We start from the raw sequence: 14779 nt of genomic DNA, 5'->3' as shown, positions 1-14779 counted from the left end.
GTGCACAATATGCTGCTTCGACTAAGCTTAAATCCAGGAATAAAAAATGCATACATGTGAATAAAATAGATAAATAATTATGGTGCTAATACATGTGTTAAAATTGCCAAAATAAAACTTCAAATTGGTGATGTGACGGTGAATATAAATAAAATAATAATGACACTGTGAGTACAATGTCCAGGCAGAGATAAATAGTGGGGGAAAGTAAAAATAATTAAACAGTTCCTTCCCTTAATCCAGATTGATTGACTCACTGGGTTAGATCATTTGTATCAGGATATTTAGTTTTTCTTGCATCCCACTTGAGCCATAATACTGCTGGTGATTCGGCTCTCAGGATAAAGGTTTTATGCAAAGCAAGCAAAGAAAAAATAGATCATTGTGCAGTGAACTTACTAGATAGTACACAAGCAAAACAGGGACAAGAGATACACTCACAAACTCCTAATAGACCGGAAGTTTGTGAGTGTATCTCTTGTCCCTGTTTTGCTTGTGTACTATCTAGTAAGTTCACTGCACAATGATCTATTTTTTCTTTGCTTGCTTTGCATAAAACCTTTATCCTGAGAGCCGAATCACCAGCAGTATTATGGCTAAAGTGGGATGCAAGAAAAACTAAATATCCTGATACAAATGATCTAACCCAGTGAGTCAATCAATCTGGATTAAGTGAAGGAACTGTTTAATTATTTTTACTTTCCCCCACTATTTATCTCTGCCTGGACATTGTACTCAGAGTGTCATTATTATTTTATTTATATTCACCGTCACATCACCAATTTGAAGATTTATTTTGGCAATTTTAACACTTGTATTAGCACCATAATTATTTATCTATTTTATTCACATGTATGCATTTTTTATTCCTGGATTTAAGCTTAGTCGCAGCAGCATACTGTGCACTATTTATTTAAAGCGCATCAATTTTATACTTAGTACTATTTGTTTGGTTATCTGATCACCCTATATTGATAGCAGCTTTAATTTACTGATTTTATCATAGCACTAACTATATTGGTATATATATATTTTTAAGCACAATTTATTTATATCACACATATCTATCCACATCAGCGCTTGGTTTTTATTCATTTTTTTAGCATCTGACTGCATGACACGCTGATCATGTAGGTAGACAGCAGTCACTCGAGTATAAGCCAAGGGGGGCACTTTCAGCACAAAAAAATATGCTGAAAAACTCGGCTTATACTCGAGTAAATACAGTATATGCCAAAGCATGGGAGCAGGGGTGGAGGAGCGGTTTGCTCCTAACATTAGGGGCGGATGCCCCCATGCTTCGGCATATATTTTTTAGGCACAGATTGCGTTAAAAAATGTTTTATTTTTACTATGTTTTATTGTATTTGCTTTGCAGGTGTGTTAAGTCTTATGCCTCATACACACGATCGAACATTCTGACAACAAAATTCATGGATTTTTTCTGTTGGCTCAAACTTGTCTCGCATGCACACGGTCACACAAATCCGTCAAGAATGTGATGACATACCACACCAAGAAAAATTGAGTTCAATAGCCAGTGCGGCTCCTCTGCTTGATTCTGAGCATGCGTGGAACTTTGTGCGTCGGAATTTACAACAAATTTTGTTGTCTGAAAATTTGAGATCCAGATCTCAAATTTTGTGTGACGGAAATTGCGATGGAAAATGTCCGATGGAGCCTACACATGGTCGGAATTTCCGACAACAAGTTCCCATCGAACATTTTCTGTTGGAAAATCCGACCGTGTGTACGGGGCATTAACTGTTATACTGTAATGTTACTTTGTTTTATTGCTAACCATCATTTGCTTAGCAGGTACGCCATTCAGCTCCAGCACTGATTCATTTATCTTGACAGCAACAGCGTTTGCTTCCACAATACGTAAATCAGCTACTCCAGCGCTGTAGGGGGTGATTTCACCACCACAGTTAAAAGAAAATGGTGCATGTATGCCCGTCATTAGAAGTGGGTGGATGAAGGGCGGTATTCTAATGATGGGCATACCCACCAATCAATCTCTTTTTTTTTGTTCAGCCCACAGGCTGCATGAAAAAAAAGAACATTACAATGTATGCCCAACAAGGACCAGCAACGTACTGGTATGTTGCTGGACTTTGAGTAGTAATACCAGAATGATACCTGCAGGTTTAGGTACCATCTTGGTATCATTATTTTCAGCCAGCCGGCTTTCATGTAAAAGCAATCCTAGTGGCTAATTAGCCTCTAGACTGTTTTTATAAGCAGTGGGAGGGAACGTCCCCCTCTCCCTCCGTCTTCCATGGTTTTCTAGGGCTCTCCTGTCCCAACAGGGAAGGCGAGAATGCAGCCGGTGGTTCTGCCAGCTGACCATAGAGCTGATCAGAGACCAGAACAGCGCTAATCACCTCTATGGCCTAAGAAACCGGAAGCTACAAGCATTTCATGACTTAGGTTTCGCCGGATATAAACAGCGCCATAGGGAAATTGGCAAAGCATTTTATCACACCGATCTTGGTGTGGTCAGATGCTTTGAGGGCAGAGGAGAGAGTTTAGAGTCTAATAGACCCCAATTTTTTTCAAAAAAAGAGTGCCTGTCACTGCCTATTGCTATCATAGAGGATATTTACATTCCCTGAGATAACAATAAAAATGATAAAAAAAATGAAAGGAACAGTTTAAAATTATCATAAAAAAAGCAAAATAAATAAATTTTAAAAAAAAAAGCACCCCACCCCCCCATGCTCACGCTTAGGTGAACGCAAGCGTCGGTCTGGTGTCATATAACAGAAATTGCACTATGCATGTGAGGTATCACCGCGAAGGTCAGATCGAGGGAAGTAAATTTTAGCAGTAGACCTCCTCTGTAAATCTAAAATGGTAACCTCTAAAGGCTTTTAAAGGCTTTCTCAACATGCCTATCAGCAAACAGCCTGGGGTGTCTACTTTACAAAATGTGGTCATTTGGGGGGGGGGGGTTGTGCTATCTTGGCATTTTATGGCCTTCAAAACTGTGATAGGTAGTGAGGAGTGAAATCAAAAATTTACACCCTTAGAAATCCTGAAGACGGTGATTGGTTTTCAGGGTCCTGTACGCGGCTAGGCTCTCCCGTACTCAGGAGAAGCAGCGGAATGTATTTTGGGGTGCAATTCCACATATAACCATGGCATGTGTGAGCAATATATAATTTAGTGACAACTTTATTTAATTTTTTTTGTCAATTTTCAATCACTTGTGACAAAAAATAAAATATTCAATGGGCTCGACAAGCCTGTGAGAAATTTCCTTGGGGTGTCTACTTTCTAAAATGGGGTCATTTGGGGGGGGGGGGATTTGTACTTCCCTGCCATTTTAGCACCTCAAGAAATGAGATAGGTAGTCATAAACTAAAAGCTGCGTAAATTCCAGAAAATGTACCCTAGTTTGTAGACGATATAACTTTTGCACAAACCAATAAATATATGCTTATTGACATTTTTTTTTACCAAAGACATGTGGCTGAATACACTTTTACCTAAATGTATGACTAAAATTGAGTTTATTAAATTTTTTTTATAACAAAAAGTAGAAAATATCATTTTTTTTTCTAAATTTTTGGTCTTTTTCTGTTTATATCGCAAAAAATAAAAATTGCAGAAGCAATTAAATACCATCAAAAGAAAGCTCTATTTGTGGGAAAAAAAGGACGCAAATTTTGTTTGGGTACAACATTGCATGCCCACTCAATTATCAGTTAAAGTGACACAGTAGCAAATTGTAAAAAGTGCTCTGGTCAGGAAGGGGGTAAATTCTTCCAGGGCTGAAGTGGATAAAAGGCAGTGGTATGTAGGGATGGGCCGAACAACCCCTCGCATCTAGAACATGCGAACAGGCAAAAAATTTGTTCGAACACACGAACACTGTTAAAGTCTATGGGACACGAATATGAAAGCAGGATTCCCGTTGCATCAGAGGGGGGCGGGGTCACCCATACACATCACTGGGAAACCCCGGCGTTTCCCCTTGTCAGAGAGGGACGGGGCCTGCCCTCAGCTACATAGGAGCTGTCAAGCTAGCGCCGCGTCATTGGCTGGGTGCCTCCGGTGGAGGCAGGATCCTGTGCGTGTTCCTCGGTGGAGTCGCTGGAGATCATCCATCTCTGGAGATCGAGAATTGGATTACATCGCTGGAGTAGGAGCATGGATTTATTAGATTACATCGCTGGAATCTCTTTTTTATTTTTTTATTTTTAATAAAGGACTTGTCCCAAGCCGTCTCCTGTGATTTTTTAACATTTTGACACTTTCTTTTTGTGAAATGGTAGGGGTACAATGTACCCCTTACCAATTCACATAGGGGGGCTGGGATCTGGGGGTCCCCTTTGTTAAAGGGGGCTGCCAGATTCCGATAAGCCCCCGCCCACAGACCCCCACAACCACCGGGCAAGGGTTGTGGGGATGAGGCCCTTGTCCCCATCAACATGGGGACATCCTCCCCATGTTGAGGACATGTGGCCTGGTGCGGTTCAGGAGTGGGGGACGCTCCCTTAATATCCATACCAGACCTGAAGGGCCTGGTAAGGGAATTTTTATGGGACCTCCACCCTTTTTGTTTTTATTTTTCAATGATTTTCAATGACTTTTATGTGTATTGTCAGGACCGACAATTCATTAATATCCGGCACTAGCGCTAGCACTTTTAAATGACTTTATTTTCCTTTAGAAATGTAATTTTGCTCTCGGACTGTTATAAACATGGGAAACATGCGCTACTTTACAGGCATAATATAGACACCCCCCAGGTATGAAATTTAAAGGAATATTTCACTTTTATTGTTTCACCTTAAGCATTATTAAAATCACTGCTCCTCTAAAAACGCAGTTTTTAAAACTTTTTTTTGCGTTGATACATGTCCACTGGGGCAGGACCCAGGTCCCCAAACACTTTTTATGACAATAACTTGCATATTAACCTTTAAAATTAGCACTATAAATTTCTCCCATAGAGAGTGTTTAGCGGCTTTTTGAATTTGCCACAAACACGCCAAATTGTTCGCTGTTTGGTAAACAGGCGAACAGCCGATGTTCAAGTTGAACTTGCGTTAGACTCGAACAGATAGCCCATCCCTAGTGGTATGGCTCTAAGGCCAAGGCTTGGGGCATTCATTTCTAACCTAGTCGAAATTAGGCCAACCTCTTAACACTAATGCCCCGTACACATGATCGGACATTGATTGGACAAGCCGACAACAAAATCCATGGATTTTTTCCGACAGATGTTGGCTCAAACTTGTCTTGCATACACACGGTCACACAAAGTTGTTGGAAAATCCGATCGTTCTAAACGCGGTGACGTAAAACACGTACGACGGGACTAGAAATGGGGCAGTAGCCAATAGCTTTCGTCTCTTAATTTATTCTGAGCATGCCTGGCACTTTGTGCGTCGGATTTGTGTACACACTATCGGAATTTCCGACAATGGATTTTGTTGTCGTAAAATTTTATAGCTTGCTCTCAAACTTTGTGTGTCGGAAAATCCGATGGAAAAAGTCAGATGGAGCCCACACATGGTCGGAATTTCCGACAACAAGCTCCGATCGCATATTTTCCATCGGAAAATCCAACCGTGTGTACAGGGCATAAGCCAATCCCTTGTTCTTAGCTGAAACCAACTATACAGTCTGGGCATATAATCCGTGGACAAGAAACACAGCGAATATATTTCTGTTAAACTTATGCCACTACACCATGCTTTTGAAATTTTTTTTTTTTCTTATGAAACAAATGCTGTTTTCTCATGTCACCCCCCCCCCCTCCAAGTAAAACTGTGGAGTTTTATGACCTACAGGGCATGCAATAACAATATATACATACAAAACAAACATATAATATTCCAAACAAATCTGTAAACTGGTAATACAAAAACCACTACAATACTTTATAAACCAAATGTAGGTAAGCATTTTCCCAACAATCTTTATTTCTGACACTACAACAGTCTGAAAAACTTAAAATGTTTTTCTAAAGCAAAGATGGAGATATAAAATATTGTTCTGTATGCAAAATGATCTATTGCCACTGAGCAAACCATAAATATACGGCAGAGAAGTGAAACACACATAATAAGAAAAACGAAAAAAAAAAAGAAACTTACCAGGATTGGTCTAAGAGACTCAACTAGAGTTTTAACAATCTCAGAGGTAGGTGTACCAAGTTGTTGCTACATTGGGATTAGATTAAAAAAGAAAATACAGCATAATGTAGTTTACTTGCACAGAATGTTAGTTGCACTAAAATAAATAAAAAATATAAATTCATCTCCATAATAATAATAATAATAATAATAAAACAATGCACCTTATTTCTACATTCGGCTCTGTGGGTACGAGCAGCAGTACATGGACATTGAGCTGTTTGTGTTGGTACCTTTCCTTGGCACCATTCTTCCTACTCAACACTGAGTACTGATACCTACTGACATAGCTAAAGGGGTTGCAGGGGCTGCAATTGCTACCCCGCTACTGCTCCCGGGGCTCCGTCACATTATTCCCTGTCACACTATGTCACTGGAAAAAAATAAACTCTGAGCGCCAGCCGAAAGTTGTAGTCTTTTCCTGTGACTGCCTGACAATGTTTTTTTTTGTGTGTTGCACGGTGCGGCAAGTGCCTGTTGTATAAGCACTGCAGCACTGCTTCTGGCTGCTTCACCAAGCCCTCAGAGCCAAGGGAGACTTATTCTGGAGATCTGTACAATTCTATGCTGGGGAAGGGGGGCTGGAAGGGAGTTGAGTCTGTACTAAAGCGGGGAGAGGGGGGTTACCGCACCAGATGACACCAACCATAGTGACGCCACTGAATAAACTTACTACACTATGAGCGTTTCTTTTTGGGCTTATGTTTCTGTTGTATAAGCACTGCAGCACTGCCTCTGGCTGCTTTACCGAGCCCTCAGAGCCAAGGGAGACTTATTCTGGAGATCTGTACAATTCTATGCTGGGGAAGGGGGGCTGGAAGGAAGTTGAGTCTGTACTAAAGCGGGGGGAGGGGGGTTACCGCACCAGATGACACCAACCATAGTGACGCCACTGAATAAACTTACTACACTATGAGAGTTTCTTTTTGGGCTTATGTTTCTTTATCATCGATGAATGAGAATCTGCAGTGAAGTTTATGATCTACTGGATCCAGCTTTTCCACATCCAAGTTTATACCTCTAATGCTTGTTGGCTGCTTTTTTTTTGTGTGTGTTTGGACATACAGTGTATCTGGAAAGCATTCAGTGCTTCACTTTTTCCATATTTTGTTATGTTACAGCCATTCTATATAATAAATTCATTATTTTCCTCAAAATTCAAATTTTTGGGCAGTCTCTCCCATTCTTCTTTGCAGGGCCTCTCAATCAGCATCAGGTTGGATGGGGAGCATTGGTTCACAGCCATTTTTAGATCTCTCCAGAGATGTTTAAGTCTGGGATCTAGCTGGGCCACTCAAGGACATTCCCAGGGTTGTCCTGTAGCCACTTCTTTGTTATCTTGGCTGTGTGCTTAGGGTCGTTGTCCTGTTGGAAGATGACTCTTTGCCCCAATATGAGATCCAGAGCACTCTGGAGCAGGTTTTCATCAAGGATGTCTCTGTACATTACTGCATTCATCTTTCCCTCAATCCTGACAAGTCTCCCAGTTCCTGCTGCTGAAAAACATCCCCGCAGCATGATGCTGCCACCACCATGCTTCACTGTAGGGATGGTATTGGCCAGGTGATGAGTGATGCCTGGTTTCCCCCAGACATGACGCTTGCCATTCAGGTCTAAGAGATAAATATTTGCTTCATCATACCAGAGAATTTTGTTTCTCCTGGTCTAAGAGTCCTTCAGGTGCCTTTTGACTTCATGGTTTGATTTGTGCTGTGACATGCACTGTTCACTGTGGGACCTTATATAGACAGGTGTGTGCCTTTCCAAATCATGTCCAATCAACTGAATTTACAACAGGTGGGCTCCAATCAAGTTGTAGAATCCTCTCAAGGGTGATCAGTGGAAACAGAATGCAACAATTTCAAACAAACTTTTTTCACGTTTTTATTATGGAGTATTTGTAGAATTTTGAGGAAAATAATTAATTTAATCCATTTTGGAATAAGGCTGTAACAACAAAATGTGGAAAAGGTGAAGCGCTGTGAATACTTTCCAGATGCACTGTATGATTGATTTAAAGGAGTAGCGCCTATCTTTATTATTGTGTACTTATATTTTAATCACACTTAAAGGGGCAGCTGCCTTTATACCGTTAATACACTTATTTGTTGGCGCCCTCTAATTTTAATTTTTATAACACTATTAATAGATCATTATTTATATATCTAAACAGTTATTATAACTAATAAATAATTAATTATAATTAATTATTAATTGTAAAAAATGTCTTTTGGTGTTACTATTTTTTTACTATTTTTTTCTTACTGTTACTATTTTCTGTTGAAGTAGAATGGTGCACTTTGTGAACACAGATTCTTGTGTTATTTTTGTAGGTTGCATGTAGAGATCAGTGACCTAAGGTTGAAATTTGACCTGGATCTTGCAGATTTGTCAAGTGTGAGATTCACAAACATTACTTAGTCGACTACTAATCAGCAAGATTTTATACCTTGTGTAAATTTTTTGTTTGTACTTTAACCCCTTCACACCTGAAGGTAAAACAAATCTTAATGCCTAAGCCCAATTTTGAAGGACAAATTGGGCATTCATTTGGGCTTCACAGTGACTGATCTCTGTGATAGCCAGTCAGGGGCTATCACAGCTATCAGTTGACCCTGAATCGAACGTTCCGGTTCCTGATTGTTAGAATGGGGCCCAGGGCTCTTGGTGAGACCCTGGTCACTGTGCTGGGAGCACGCTGTGTGGCACGCTCCCAGCACAAAGGGAGGTACACAAATATGCAATAAACCCAGTGCAGTGGGGCTGCATATTTGTGTTACGTCGGCACCAATGGGTTAACAGATTAATAACAACAATTATCCAATTCCCACCTCCCTCTGGAATGATGCCAACCCAAGACTCTAGGCTTGTTTGCTGGTATCCCCGTGACTGCTGGAAGACTCTGTGCATCTTTTTACCCTTATGCTGGCCATAGATGGATCAAATGAATGACTTTTGCCAAATGGGATGTTAGGAAGTTTTTATTTGATCAGTGGCTGCAGCGCTGATTAGTGTATTTTGACAGTGGAAGAGTCCCCGCTATCAGAACACACACCCCGCTTCTGTGAATAGGGGAATTCATTCAGCTTTTTTGTTTTTCTCACCACACTAGCTGATGGGAAAAATCTATGGCCAATCTATGGCCAGCCTTAGAAAAGTAAAGTTAAATACAGTAGCACAGTTAGCAAAAAAATGTTAGAATTAGCATATTTTAACTCTGTCACCGTTGATGACATAACCTGGAGCATGTGACCCCCTAGCAGCCAATAACTAGGCCTGAGCACTGTAACATGATGGAGTTATGACACTCCTCCCCTTGGTCGCTGACACCTGCAAATATTTGTTTTGGCTGGGACCTTTAAAGGTGAGGTCACTAACTTGGGCATGCCCTCTGTTCTTAGATCACAAAATAGGTGGAAAAGAATGACACATTCTTTGATAAGTAAAACAATTTTCATACATTTAGAATATGTGTCTATCTTTTTGCTTGAGCTTCAGCTTTAAATTTTCATTGGGAAACAGGTACAAGGGTCCAAAGAACCCTTTTAGAGTTTCATCAGTGATAGGGACAGCATGTTATGAACAAAAGGGGGAATCTGGGACTTTGAAATTTTTATTTATTGATTGATATAGTATACAAAGGTTATTACATAATTGAAACAATTCATCAGATAAATACATACAACAATGGTAGAATGAAGCCATAGTACACATATGGATATAAAATCTGCTATGCATAATTACAGTGATGAAAATTCATAATAGCATGGATTGATATACAGGTGAATAATGATAAAAACAGGGCAGATCGCATCCCAAATTGCTCTATGCGTTTCGTGAGAATTCACTTTGTTGTGCAATCCATGTATGTATGAACTAAGCTGTTCACGTATAGTGCCGGGAGCCAAGTACCACCTGTGTATTCCCAGCGAGGGAACTTAAGGAGCAATGCCCGTGCAGGTCATATTGCCAAAGGGGGACTGCAGAACAGATAGAAATCTCTGATGGGGGATCACTGATGGCTCAGCTGGCCATCCACATAGGACTCTGATTTGCCTTATGGTGTACAGTGTATCCATGGTCAAAAAGTAATGTCAGGATGGTCCGAAGAGCATGCAAGATTATGGATTATGCATAGCAGATTTTATATCCCTATGAGTACTATGGCTTCATACTACCATTGTTGTATGTACTTATATGATGAATTGTTTCAACTATGTAATAACCTTTGTATACTATATCAATCAATAAATATTTGTTTTTACATGTATTTATTTAATTACCAATGATTGTACAATATGTCTACACGTAATACATCCTGGTTGGTCACACACCTCACTCAAAGTCCCAAATTCCCCCTTTCATTCGTATTCAGTAGGGATGGAGGTTCACAACCATGTGCCTCATTTAAAGTCCCAAAACCATCTTCCTATGCTAGGGGTTGCATGTTTGCTTGAACCTTATTACATTTCCATCTATTCTTGATTAAAACTTGGTGTTGGCAGGAAGGAGCCCATCAGAATTTGCGGGTATTTTGACAAGGGCCCCTCTTTTCAGTGCACATTATAAACATCTTGCAGGAACAAACCACCCATAATTTGCAACATAACATATAGTAATAAAATAATAGGCAAGATAATGACACAACATCTCAACTTACAAATTACAAAACGGCCACATAAAAAGTTGCAAAAGACCACGCACAGACATAAAAAAATGTGTTAGGGTATGAATAGCTGCCCAGACAGGACACGATGGACAGTAGATCCACAAAAAAAAAAAAAAAATAGACAGTGCACAAGGTTAGGAATACATACAACGGTAATATGAATTAGAACTCAGAGCTAGATAAGAGAAACCAGGGAGTTGATTAACATCACTGGAAAAGGGGCACACCACCCCTAACAAAGGAAGTGGGTTTGAAAAGCTAGTAGGGCAGCCAATAAGGAAAAGAGACAGGACTCAGTGTTCGCCCAGTGCACTGTGGTGTAGTAGCCTATGTCATCAAAGAAAGGAGAGATCTGGCACAGTTCTCAATCACTGTGATAAAGCTGTTGAAATATGTGCACAAAAAATCATGCAAAATGTCCAGATAAGAAACTGACAACAATAAAGTGCATACATAAAAGTACATACAGAGGGCTACATGCTATATGCGCATACACTAGAGTAAAAAATGTCAGTACCATAAACCATCATTGAAAATACTGTAGATAACAGAGTAGGAGGAGGAAGGTCCTCCTCACCAGTAAAAAAATATATGCAGTAAGAGATGCAGCGCTCATCTGGGAACTAGAATTGTGATACTTCTCAATACACAATGAAATAAATCAAGCATTACAAATGAATGGCAAAAATATGTCAAAACACAGCAATAAGCACATGTATATTAGAGAACTCCTTGAAGAGATTAGGGTCAGAATGCACAAGTATAAAGTGCGCCATCGCCTGTATCCCCACCCAGTCAAGTATGGATAGTGGGAGAGGATCTGGCAAATTTAAAATGTGATTGTAGGACACAAGAATGCTGCCTCACTTGCCCCCTCTTTTTTCCCCTCACTTGCCTTATGGGTTCCTTTTTATATGGCTAATGCTCATCAGGAGGGAAACATTGAAGGCCAACCTGTCACAGTCTCAGGGTAGACATAATAAAAATTGACTCATGTCCTCATCCCCCATAACAACTTTTCAAATAAATGGAGTGAAAAAATAGCTGTGCTAAATAATAAACATTGAACTATGAATATATGATGACACAAATTCTAATGAAAAAAAATGTTAATACATAAATAATAACACCATAATGTGATAGTGAAGGAAAAAACTATCCCAATATAAATAGCATAGATGAACATGAAGACAAAAGCTTTAGCTTTTTTTTTTTAAAAAATGATGAAACGGTCCAGAACTGAATACAGGTGAAATAAATTATAAATAGTCTATAGATCACACAAATGAATATTGATCAGTGAGTGAATAAAAAAATGAATAAAAAAATATAAAATAAATGAAATGAAAAATCCGTTATCTTCCTCCACCAATAGTGCACCCAGACACAAAATAGATTGCACGCTTACCAGAAAGCAAGCTGATAGGGCTTGCAGCTATATACCCAGCCAGGGCCTTTATCCAGGGAATACTGGGGCAACAACTCCAAGATGATCAGCATGGCAGTGGAGAGAAAAAAAACAGCCAATGGCCAGACAGGCTCGATCACACAGGCACCACGAATTAGACTCAGATGTCACCCAATCGGCAAGGCCTAGGTGCCTGTGGCTGATGTTCACCGAGGATGGCAGCAATATTTGCTTGGGAAGGGAGCTGAGGGAAAAAATCCTGACCAAGGAACAACTGTTGCGATGGTAAGATAGATAAAGGAGGAATGTGTGCAAAACTGCAGATATGTGAAAGGGATGTCAAATAAGGCAATCCCTGTGTAGAATCAGTAGCTTGCAGCAGTAGAGTGAACCGTCCCATGTAAATTGAGTGAAATAAAAGATCTTTTATTTCACTCATTGTGCAGACCCACCGCCTGTCACCTGAGGAGTAGGAGAAGTTGGGCAGGCTGACACACAGTAGCTGGGCTGGTCAGAGAATCGAGAGACACTGTCCTGACTCCCTGCTGCATGCTGTCGGATGCCAGAGAAGGAGGAGGTGCACTGCCTAGGTGGGTGGAGAAAGCATGGCAGCACTCACTCCTGGCCTCACTGACAGTCTGTGACGTCACTGGTTGCTAGACGCCAGACAGAGCCGGCCCTAGCAACCAATTCTGCAAATGTAGTCACTAGGTTGGCTGCACTGGCTGTGTCCACTATTTATTTCTGGGACACTGTATTGTCCCGGAATGAAGTTGCCCGGGACCCAGGACAGACATGTCCATTGCAGGACAGTCCTGGGCAATCCGGGACACGTAGGCACCCTATTGTCATGCAGTTTTTATTGAAAGTTAACTCTGCATATGCATTTTTCAATGGTTGAAATTTTTCAGGTTTTTGAAATATTTACTTTTATATTTGCTTTGGAATGATTGCGTATGTCAGGGTCAACATGTGATTGTTCGGGTGGCATGAAACTACGTCTCTAAGTCTCAACATCCTAGAGATGCCGTAGTTAAAGTTATGGTGTAGTGTTACAATAACAGAAAATCCATAAATCACCTAAATTGAATAGCACAATATACTATATATGTATGTGTTTGAGGCGTTGGTTTGTAATAATGGACCTGCCCTATTGTAGGCCAGTTAGGCAGGTTTATTTCATTTAAAAATGCTATGTCAATGATAACTATTGCATGAGCATAATTTATGTGTACATGCATGTGAGGTGGGAGTCTTTGTTTTGTTATAGTAAACAATCCTAAGCTTTGTAATTTGTTTGGAATATTTGGATCACCTTGAACTTGATCACACTGCAGAGAACATTAACAGCTTGGCTATTCAGTTTTCAAACTCAGATGATAACAATTCTGTAAGAAACAACTGAGTACTGGCCATGATACTTTTTTATTTGCACTAACATTGACATTTTCAGGACAAGCTTTCCAGGTGTACCTTCTTCTTCAAGGTCCAAGTAGTACTAATACAAAACGTGTTAGCAGTATGTGAAGTAAAACAATCTCTTAGGAAAAACAAAAAACACACACACAAATATATACAGCAATAGTAATTAACCCCTTTCTGCCGACAGTTTGCACATATGCAGCCTCATTGAACTGGGATTTTTTCCCGTGGAGCTGCATATATGCGTATTTTTCTTTGTGCTGAGAGTGCCCCGCACAGCGTACTCCCAGCACAAAGACTGGGGTCTCACCTGGAGCCCTGGGTCCCATACTAACCTGATCGCTGTGATAGCCTCTGATTGAATTTAAAATAAAAAATAAAGAAAAATTATCTAGATCAAAGTGTGATCTAGGTCAGGGTCAGGGTTAGTGTTGGGGTCAAGTAAGAGTCAAAGGTCAGGGTCAAATGTCATTATCAGCATATTTTGGGCAGGATTAAAAAAAAATCATATCAATGTCAGTTTATTTTAGAATAAAAAAAGCAACATGCACATTATTGTTTCTGGGCTGTACTATGGGCACATACAACAACTAACATACATCTATGTGGTATCGCTGCGATCATCAGTAGCTGGAAAATGTATTTTGGTGGTAGGTTATGGTAGTATCAAGAAAAATATGGCTAAATTAAAAAAGAAAAAAAGATTTATCTTTTTTTACTATTTTGGGCCAGTTTTCCTTTGATAATAAAAAAATCAGGAGGTATCCATTACAATTTACCACCAAATGAAAGCCCAATTTGCCCTGAAAGAAACTAGGGATAATCCACCTAGATGCACAAAGTAGTATGACAATATGCACAGTTTTACTAACGCATGTCAAGGTTTTTGTGCTTAGGCATTACCATTTGTTTTACCCTTAGGTGAGAAGGGGTTAAACTTAGAGAGTTTTTTTCCCTGAGAGATCATTTTACTTAAAGAGATTGTAAAGGCAGAAGGTTTTTTACCTTAATGCATTCAATGCATTAGGATAAAAAGCTTTCTGTGTGCAGCAGTCCCCCTCAGCCCCCCTAATACTTACCTGAGGTTCCTCTCTGTCCAGCAATGTCCAAGAGTGTCTCAACCATTTG

At 40.0% G+C, this 14779-nt stretch overlaps 1 protein-coding gene across 3 annotated transcripts in view; it reads right to left on the bottom strand.

Annotated features, from left to right (window-relative positions):
* Window positions 1-14779, bottom strand: part of LOC141132291 (uncharacterized) — a 234055-nt gene that overhangs the window by 182368 nt on the left and 36908 nt on the right. For all 3 annotated transcript variants that reach the window (XM_073620548.1, XM_073620549.1, XM_073620550.1), the window contains exon 6: window positions 6114-6179. In XM_073620548.1, coding sequence (XP_073476649.1) covers window positions 6114-6179 — 66 coding nt within the window. The remainder of the gene's footprint in view (window positions 1-6113; window positions 6180-14779) is intronic.

The sequence above is a fragment of the Aquarana catesbeiana genome, linkage group LG03 (assembly GCF_042186555.1).
Source record: "Aquarana catesbeiana isolate 2022-GZ linkage group LG03, ASM4218655v1, whole genome shotgun sequence".
Classification (NCBI taxonomy): Eukaryota; Metazoa; Chordata; class Amphibia; order Anura; family Ranidae; genus Aquarana; species Aquarana catesbeiana.
The sequence above is the reverse complement of the archived record's forward strand: the minus strand, read 5'-3'. Positions and strand labels throughout refer to the sequence as shown.